The 10,000-nt window shown below is 41.9% G+C and overlaps 2 protein-coding genes across 8 annotated transcripts in view; one reads left to right on the top strand and one right to left on the bottom strand.

The window, feature by feature from the left end:
* jam2a (junctional adhesion molecule 2a) overlaps window positions 1–2,518 on the top strand; it is a 27,972-nt gene extending 25,454 nt beyond the window's left edge. For 4 of the 5 annotated variants that reach the window (XM_077238027.1, XM_077238028.1, XM_077238030.1 and 1 more), the window contains 3 exons: window positions 1,055–1,088; window positions 1,705–1,745; window positions 2,288–2,518. In XM_077238027.1, coding sequence (XP_077094142.1) covers window positions 1,055–1,088; window positions 1,705–1,743 — 73 coding nt within the window. In that variant the 3' untranslated portion in view covers window positions 1,744–1,745; window positions 2,288–2,518. The remainder of the gene's footprint in view (window positions 1–1,054; window positions 1,089–1,704; window positions 1,746–2,287) is intronic. The other variant, XM_077238029.1, reaches the window with a different exon arrangement.
* A 1,054-nt stretch (window positions 2,519–3,572) lies between these two features.
* Window positions 3,573–10,000, bottom strand: part of hemk2 (HemK methyltransferase 2, ETF1 glutamine and histone H4 lysine) — a 10,301-nt gene continuing 3,873 nt past the window's right edge. For all 3 annotated transcript variants that reach the window (XM_077238034.1, XM_077238035.1, XM_077238036.1), the window contains 4 exons: window positions 6,274–6,364; window positions 5,809–5,892; window positions 4,158–4,299; window positions 3,573–4,007 (listed from right to left, as the gene is read on the bottom strand). In XM_077238034.1, coding sequence (XP_077094149.1) covers window positions 3,889–4,007; window positions 4,158–4,299; window positions 5,809–5,892; window positions 6,274–6,364 — 436 coding nt within the window. In that variant the 3' untranslated portion in view covers window positions 3,573–3,888. The remainder of the gene's footprint in view (window positions 4,008–4,157; window positions 4,300–5,808; window positions 5,893–6,273; window positions 6,365–10,000) is intronic.

The following is a 10,000-nucleotide window of genomic DNA, read 5'->3' as shown; positions in this document are numbered from 1 at the left end:
TTCAGTGTGTAATTGTGTGTTTTGTGTGTTTCAGTGTGTAATTGTGTGTTTTGTGTGTTTCAGTGTGTAACTGTGTTTTGTGTGTTTCAGTGTGTAACTGTGTGTTTTGTGTGTAATTGTGTGTCTTGTGTGTTTCAGTGTGTAACTGTGTGTTTTGTGTGTAACAGTGTGTTGTGTGTAATTGTGTGTTTTGTGTGTAACAGTGTGTTTTGTGTGTAATTGTGTGTTTTGTGTGTAACAGTGTGTTTTGTGTGTAAAAGTGTGTTTTGTGTGTAAAAGTGTGTTTTGTGTGTAACTGTGTGTTTTGTGTGTAAAAGTGTGTTTTGTGTTTCAGTGTGTTGTGTGTAATTGTGTGTTTTGTGTGTAATTGTGTGTCTTGTGTGTAATTGTGTGTCTTGTGTGTTTCAGTGTGTAACTGTGTGTTTTGTGTGTAACAGTGTGTTGTGTGTAATTGTGTGTTTTGTGTGTAAAAGTGTGTTTTGTGTGTAAAAGTGTGTTTTGTGTGTAATTGTGTGTTTTGTGTGTAATTGTGTGTTTCATTGTGTAACTGTGTGTTTTGTGTGTAACAGTGTGTTGTGTGTAATTGTGTGTTTTGTGTGTAAAAGTGTGTTTTGTGTGTAAAAGTGTGTTTTGTGTGTAATTGTGTGTTTTGTGTGTTTCAGTGTGTAACTGTGTGTTTTGTGTGTTTCAGTGTGTAATTGTGTGTTTTGTGTGTTTCAGTGTGTAATTGTGTGTTTTGTGTGTTTTGTGTGTAATTGTGTGTTTTGTGTGTAAAAGTGTGTTTTGTGTTTCAGTGTGTTGTGTGTAATTGTGTGTTTTGTGTGTAACTGTGTGTTTTGTGTGTAAAAGTGTGTTTTGAGTGTAAAAGTGTGTTTTGTGTGTAACAGTGTGTTGTGTGTAATTGTGTGTTTTGTGTGTAAAAGTGTGTTTTGAGTGTAACTGTGTGTTTTGTGTGTAACAGTGTGTTGTGTGTAATTGTGTGTTTTGTGTGTAAAAGTGTGTTTTGTGTGTAAAAGTGTGTTTTGTGTGTAATTGTGTGTTTTGTGTGTTTCAGTCAGACGTCAGGATACAGTCATCCTCCAAAAGAAGTGAGTTTGAGATGGAGATTCACATGAACTAACAGGGAACAAAACTTCTGCTGCATTTATTAATATTAATATTAATCTCGACAGATTGTATCTGTTAACTAACATTAACAACAAAGGTTAATAAACGCCGTAATAATATAATGCTCATTCTTAACTAATGTAACAAGTGAAAACTTATTGTAGTGTTAATATTTTTTTTTTTTTTTTTAAATTTAATATTCCAAATTAAATATATTTCTAAATTATGGCAACAATTTATAATAATATGAATAATGTAATTAATATAATAATAACCATTAATAATAACCATATATATTGTATATACATATGCAGGATTTTTTTTTTTCAATTATGTCATAATAATTCATTTTTTTCCCTCCAAAATGGCAAAACTGCAGCACTAAAAATAAATCTCTTGAAAATTTAACAAAGTATCAGTTTCTCCTCTAATTACATTTTCTTTTATGAATTGATACTTGGATCTCTTATAAATGCAACTCATTATAATCTCACAGGATGTCACTGATCCACTGTGGTGAATATTGAATAGAATTATTCGACAGAAAATTGATTTTTATTATTATTTCTGAATTCTGAATGATTTCTCTTCCTCCAGCCTCAGGATTTCAAACACACTCAGTCGTTCATGCTGTGATGGTGTGTGTTGGTGATGCTGGAAACCACAAGAAGAAACTCTCTCTCTCTCTCTCTCTCTCTCTTTCTCTCTCTTTCTCTCTCACTCTCTCTCACTCTCTTTCTTTCTCTCTCTCTCTCTCTTTCTCTGTATCTCTCTCTCTCTCTGTCTCTCTCTCTCTCTGTATCTCTCTCTCTCTCTGTCTCTCTCTCTCTCTCTCTCTCTCTTTCTCTCTCTCTCTCTCTCTCACTCTCTCTCTCTCTCTCTCTCTCTCTCTCTTTCTGACGCTCACTCTCTGTCTCTCTCTCTCTCCCTCTCTCTTTCTCTGTATCTCTCTCTCTCTCTGTCTCTCTCTCTCTCTCTCTGTCTCTCTCTCTCTCTCTCTCTCTCTCTCTGTATCTCTCTCTCTCTCTGTCTCTCTCTCTCTCTCTTTCTCTCTCTCTCTCTTTCTGACGCTCACTCTCTGTCTCTCTCTCTCTCCCTCTCTCTTTCTCTGTATCTCTCTCTCTCTCTGTCTCTCTCTCTGTATCTCTCTCTCTGTATATCTCTCTCTCTCTCTCTTCAGATGTTGAGTTAGAGCGCCTCCTGCTGGCCGTTTGTGATCCTGAACCAGATAAACGAGAGAAGCGTTTAACCTTCGTGCGACTCTGATGACCTTTGACACGCGTGCCTTTCATTTCAACACAATCTTTATCTAACGAGTGTGAGGATGTAAATCATGCGATTGGGTGAATTGTTGTATATTTGATCTGTATCCTTGTTTTTTTAATAAAAATAATCTGCATTTTTGTCTGAATTGGAAGATTTTTTATTTTCGCACACACATTTATTAATTCATTGTGAGATGAGAAATGCTGAAAGTTTCCAAATCATTCAGAGAAGAATAAAAGAAAGCAACAGATAAGGTTATTACATGAAATAACAGCATTAATTAATGGTTATTTTACCACTTACTAATGTTTAAAAATCAAAATTTGTGTTTATGTTTGTTGAAATTAGGATTTAAGAGTTAAATCAAAAATATTCACTCTCATGTTGTTCCAAACCCGTATGAAATAAATTATATTCGTTAACTACACTAGTTAACATGAACTGACAATTAACAGTATTCTGCAGCATTTATTAATAGATTAACATATTTTATTAAAAACATGTAAAGTTGTAGTGTTTACATTTGTTGAGATTAGCGTTAAAGTTTGATCAACCCGAAATTAAAATTGTCATTAATTCACACTCATGTCGTTACAAATATTTTTTAATACTCAATTTTCCGTCCAAATTAACTCTTTCCCGAACATTGACTGAATTTGACAGGAATCAAGGGAAAAAAAAACAGAAATAAAAATTAAGCTATATACTGTAGAAATAAAAACACGTAAAAAAAGTTTGTACACACATATATTATATAAACAGATGCAATAAATCGGGTTGACGGCACTAAGATCAATAAATACACCAAACTTTTTCTCTTTTAGTTCAGGTTTTGGATGTTTATGTTTCACTCTTTTATCAGTTTTCTGTGGAAAACCTTTTGTGGAAAAAAGAAAATGCAAGCATAACTTAAAAACAGTCGTGATAATAATAATAATAATCCTGTTGTTAACTAAAACTAGTAAAAATCGTTTTCAGGGAATAAAATACAGTTGAAATATATTAGTAAATTATAAATTCATCTTTAGTTATATAAAAATTCTTTAAAGTTTAAAAAAGATGCGATTAATCGATTTGACGGCCCAAAAAGCAGTACTTTTTTCTCTTTTAGTTTAGATTTTAAATGTTTAAGTTTGACTGTGTTCCTCAGTTTACTGTGTAAAATTGACCTTTTGTGGAAAAAAGAAAACAAACAAGACTTAAAACCAGTTCATGTTTAATATCCAGAGTTATTCTGGGAGAAGCATGTGCTGTGAGTCTCGCTAGTGAACGCATGCTAGCATGCTAGCGCTAAAACAGCGAGTCCGACTGAAACTGATGGATTGAAACTGAAGCAGCGGGAGTCTCACACACTCAACACACACTCGACGATCACATCAATCCCTGAGGATGAAGAACTGGTTTCTTGTGAGCCAGTTGTTGACTTTAGAAACACAAACTGAAGCCTCGATTACTGAGAGTTGATCAGCTGGAGTCTTGTCATTATAAGTGTGTTTTACAGTGTTCATCCGCTCTTCAGGACGTGTCGTCACCTTTACTGAAGCGTAGGATAGAAAGCCTCTCTCGGCCGGCCTGACGGGTCAAACACACGTGTCCACTCAGCCCAGACTGACCCAGCAGAGTCACAATCTCCTCTAGAACACACAGAACACCAGATCAACACACGTACACTGACTCTTAAAGGTGCAGTGTGGTTTTAGCGCCGCCTGGTGGTGAGGCTGTGAACTGCATGATACTGCATTTCTGTCAACAGACCCTCCTAAATCCAACACACACACACACACCTGGATCATTATCTGGCAAGGTCACCAGGTAAAACAGCCCATGATCTGACAGCAACTGAGGGATCATGGGAAAGAATCGATCCATCACTTCTCTGCCGCGTCTCCCACCGGCCCACGACGCCTCGATCCCACGACCACCCACCTGTGCAGAACACACACACACAAACACACACACACACGTCACCTTTATTTATACAGAGTGTTTTAAAGCAGCTTTACAGAGATAACAGGAAAATAATGCAACAAAGTTTGTGTCTAGAAGAAAATAGCGTCAGCTTAAGTAAGTTCAGTGATGGTTCATTTATGTTGTAATAAAGTTATTAATTTAGTTCATTTATATATATAGCCGCTCTGCAGAAAACCGTGATGTCATCATCCAGCTCAGTTCAGTTCTCATATAATGGCGTCAAAGCAGGAGATCAATAATATTGTTGAATATTAAATTGTCCTCAAATGTCAGCCAAAAGCTATAGGGCGAAAAACGCAACAGAAAACACACGTTATGAAATAATGCAGTTAAATTGATGTTCCTCATAATGTTGAATGAGAATAAGTTCCTCTTGCAGCATCTCTTCTCTTCTCTGATGATGTGGGCGGGGCTATAACCTGTCACTCACATGAGATCAGCCAATAGCAAACCACAACCATCCAATCAATTCCCCACAGACACAATCAAGCCCCGCCCACATTTGTTCTTGTTCCAGAAGCGTTTCACTCGGATATACGACACAATAGAGGAGAAAAGACCAGCGCGACTTCACTTTCATGATGAGTTTAAACATGATGTCAAAGGACTACAGTCATACAGACATGTAAGAGGTCTATGTACCCTTAAAACATCCTCATTAAAAACAAAGCACAAGTGCTAAAAACAGGTCATTTTGATATTGCGGGATCTGTGATGTCACATGGTCCAATCATTTGCATATGCCGACCTCCAGAGCAAGACATCTGGTAATAGTTTTACATCATTGCATCATAGGCCCCCGCCCACTGGCGTTCAGTCTGTTAAGTCCCCCTGTGGTGAAAATCCAGCTTTTAATGTTGTTTATATGTCTAGGTGGTGTTTTTAATACGCTTTAAGACAAAGCATGTGTAAATTCATAAGTCGACAGCATTGCTGAGTATTTTCTCCTTAAAACTGCAGTGAACCAAAGACAGTCTCAAAAACACGCTTTGAAATCGCTGGTGTTTCTGACGTCACAAACTACCTTGTAACCAACCAGATCAACGTGTGGATCTCATTTGCATATTAAAAAACCATGTATACTAAATGAGGCAAGGGTGTCGAGTTACATTCAAGATATTTTAAAGGCATGAAGACATTTTTTCAATGTAAAAATGTTTAAATGTCATTTTGGTGATCAAATAAGAGTTTTAAGGGATAAAATGATCGACTACAGGGGGACTTTAATGTTTTTAGATTTTAACTTTGGGAACGTTTTCTTCCATTCAGAGATTTTTCTTCCATCCAAAAGCAGTTGCAAGTGTATAAAGAAATCCAACAGCTAGAGACACAAATCATCTCTGAATAATCCTACAATTACATCAGCACAGCACAAACAGGAGGAAAGCCCCCAAACATCATTCATTCTCACTGAACTGATTTATGAGTCCCAGTATCTGATCACATTACTTCACACTGGTTTACCTCTTCTGACGGTGTGACGACATAAGGCGGATTGAAAACAAGCACGTCCACTTTTCCCAGCAACCTCGGCAAGAGACACTCGACCTATGAGACACGACAGAACTCCTGAACAAACATGATAAACACAAGTGTGATAAACACTCTTTTATTACTGATATTCTGCACCAGGAAGTGATGATTTTGTTCTCTTGAACACGTGAGATGGAAACACTGCTTTATTCGCAAATGTTTTATGCCATATTCCAATTCTCAACTTTTAATGGAAACACAGCTAATGAAGCAGATTTTCCATCAGTTCTGATTACTGGATTTTTTATTGTGTTTTTCCTTGCTGCATTGAATTAATTACTATATACAAGAATTTTTACATTTAAATCAGCAAGTCTATATTTAAGAGATTTTTTATTGTGCCATTATTGTGCCATATTCCAATATTGAACATGAGTTAAAACTCTTGAATCTCACCAGGTCGGTGACGACGGGCTGCAGCCGGAGGTTGTTGAGGTGAGACGTCTGCAGTGTGTAGAGAGCAGCCGCCGGGTTCACATCAGTGCAACTGCACAACACAACACAACACAAAAACACACATAACACAACACAGCTTTATTCCTACTGCGCTTTATACAGTACAGATTGTTTCAAAGCAGGAATATAACAGAATCAGCTCAAGTCAGTTCAGTGACTTTTAGTTTTGCAACCCGCTGACATGTTTTTCTGTACTTGCAGACTCACTCACTCAGTCACTCAGTCACTCACTCACTCACTCACTCACACTCACTCACTCACTGACTCACTCACTCACTCTCACTGACTCACTCACTCACTCCTCTCACTCATTCACTCACTCACTACACTCACTCACTCACTCACTCACTCACTCACTCACTCACTCACTCCTCACTCACACTCACTCACTCCTCCTCACACTCACTCACTCCTCACACTCACTCACACTCACTCACTCCTCACACTCACTCACTCCTCACACACACTCACTAACACACACACTCACACACTCACTCACACACTCACTCACTCACTCACTCACTCACTCACTCACTCACTCACTCACTCACTCACTCACTCCTCGCACTCACTCTCACTCTCTCTCTCTCACTCACTCACTCTCACTCTCTCACTCACTCAAACACTCACTCTCACACTCAGTCTCACACTCAGTCTCACACTCAGTCTCACACTCAGTCTCACACTCAGTCTCACACTCAGTCTCACACTCAGTCTCACACTCAGTCTCACACTCAGTCTCACACTCAGTCTCACACTCAGTCTCACACTCAGTCTCACACTCAGTCTCACACTCAGTCTCACTCTCTCACTCACTCACACACTCAGTCTCACACTCAGTCTCACACTCAGTCTCACACTCAGTCTCACACTCAGTCTCACACTCAGTCTCACACTCAGTCTCACACTCAGTCTCACACTCAGTCTCACACTCAGTCTCTCACTCAGTCACTCACTCACTCACTGACTCACTCACTCACTCTCACTGACTCACTCACTCACTCCTCTCACTCACTCACTCACTCACTACACTCACTCACTCACTCCTCACACTCACTCACTCACTCACTCACTCCTCACACTCACTCACTCACTCACTCCTCACACTCACTCACTCACTCCTCACACTCACTCACTCCTCACACTCACTCACACTCACTCACTCCTCACACTCACTCACTCCTCACACACACTCACTAACACACACACTCACACAATCACTCACTCACTCACTCACTCACTCACTCTCTCTCACTCACTCAAACACTCACTCTCACACTCAGTCTCACACTCAGTCTCACACTCAGTCTCACACTCAGTCTCACACTCAGTCTCACTCTCACACTCACTCTCACACTCACTCTCACTCTCGCACTCACTCTCGCACTCACTCTCGCACTCACTCTCGCACTCACTCTCGCACTCACTCTCGCACTCACTCTCGCACTCACTCTCGCACTCACTCTCGCACTCACTCTCGCACTCACTCTCGCACTCACTCTCGCACTCACTCTCACACTCACTCTCACACTCACTCACACTCACTCCTCACACTCACTCTCACACTCACTCTCACACTCACTCTCACACTCACTCTCACACTCACTCTCACACTCACTCTCACACTCACTCTCACACTCACTCTCACACTCACTCACTCCTCACACTCACTCAGTCACACTCAGTCTCACTCTCACTCTCACACTCACACTCACTCTCACACTCACTCTCACACTCACTCTCACACTCACTCTCACACTCACTCTCACACTCACTCTCACACTCACACTCACTCTCACACTCACTCTCACACTCACTCACTCTCACACTCACACTCACTCTCACTCTCACACTCACTCACTCAAACACTCACTCAAACACTCACTCACTCACTCAAACACTCACTCACTCACTCACACTCACTCTCACACTCACTCAATCAAACACTCACTCACTCAAACACTCACTCACTCAAACACTCACTCACTCAAACACTCACTCACTCAAACACTCACTCTCACACTCACACTCTCACACTCACTCTCACTCTCACACTCTCACACTCACTCTCACACTCACTCTCACACTCACTCTCACACTCACTCTCACACACACTCTCACACTCACTCTCACACTCGCTCTCACACTCGCTCACTCCTCACACTCGCTCACTCCTCACACTCGCTCACTCCTCACACTCGCTCACTCCTCACACTCGCTCACTCCTCACACTCGCTCACTCCTCACACTCGCTCACTCCTCACACTCGCTCACTCCTCACACTCGCTCACTCCTCACACTCGCTCACTCCTCACACTCGCTCACTCCTCACACTCGCTCACTCCTCACACTCGCTCACTCTCACACTCACTCCTCACACTCACTCTCACACTCACTCTCACACTCACTCTCACACTCACTCTCACACTCACTCCTCACACTCACTCTCACACTCACTCTCACACTCACTCTCACACTCACTCACTCCTCACACTCACTCCTCACACTCACTCTCACACTCACTCTCACTCTCACACTCACACTTACTCCTCACACTCACTCACTCCTCACACTCACTCACTCCTCACACTCAGTCACACTCACTCACTCACTCACTCCTCACACTCACTCACTCACTCCTCACACTCACTCACTCCTCACACTCACTCACTCCTCACACTCACTCACTCCTCACACTCACTCACTCACTCCTCACACTCACTCACTCACTCCTCACACTCACTCACTCACTCCTCACACTCACTCACTCACTCACTCCTCAAACTCACTCACTCCTCACACTCACTCACTCACTCCTCACACTCACTCACTCACTCTCACTCACTCTCACTCACTCACTCCTCACACTCACTCACTCACTCACTCACTCACTCACTCACTCACTCCTCACACTCACTCACACACTCACTCTCTCACTCTCTCAGATACTCACTCACACTCACTCACTTAGTCACTCACACACTCCCACACACACTCACTCACACACTCACACATTCTCACTCACTCACTCAGTCACTCGCTCACACACTCGCTCACACACTCGCTCACAAACTCGCTCACTTACTCACACACACACTCTCACACACACTCTCATGCACTCACTCACTCACACACACACACGCTCACACACTCTCTCAATCGCACGCTCACTCACTCTGACGCTCACACACTCACTCACACACTCACTCACACACTCACTCACACACTCACTCACACACTCACTCACTCACTCACACACTCACTCACTCACACACTCACTCACACACTCACTCGCACACACACACACACTCACTCGCACACACACACTCACTCACTCGCACACTCACTGACACACTCACTCGCACACACACACACACTCACTCGCACACTCACTCACTCGCACACTCACTCACTCGCACACTCACTCACTCGCACACTCACTCACTCGCACACTCACTCACTTGCACACTCACTGACTCGCACACTCACTCACTCACTCGCACACGCACTCACTCGCACACTCACTCACTCACTCGCCCACTCACTCACTCGCACACACACTCACTCGCACACTCACTCACTCCCTCACTCACTAACTCACTCACTCACAGACACACTCACTCACTGACTCGCTCGCTCACTCACTCACTCACTCGCTCACTCACTC

The sequence above is a fragment of the Siphateles boraxobius genome, unplaced genomic scaffold (assembly GCF_051911475.1).
Source record: "Siphateles boraxobius isolate OS27281-9 unplaced genomic scaffold, OSU_SipBor_1 215, whole genome shotgun sequence".
Lineage (NCBI taxonomy): Eukaryota > Metazoa > Chordata > Actinopteri > Cypriniformes > Leuciscidae > Siphateles > Siphateles boraxobius.
This window is presented reverse-complemented; position numbering and strand designations above follow the sequence as displayed.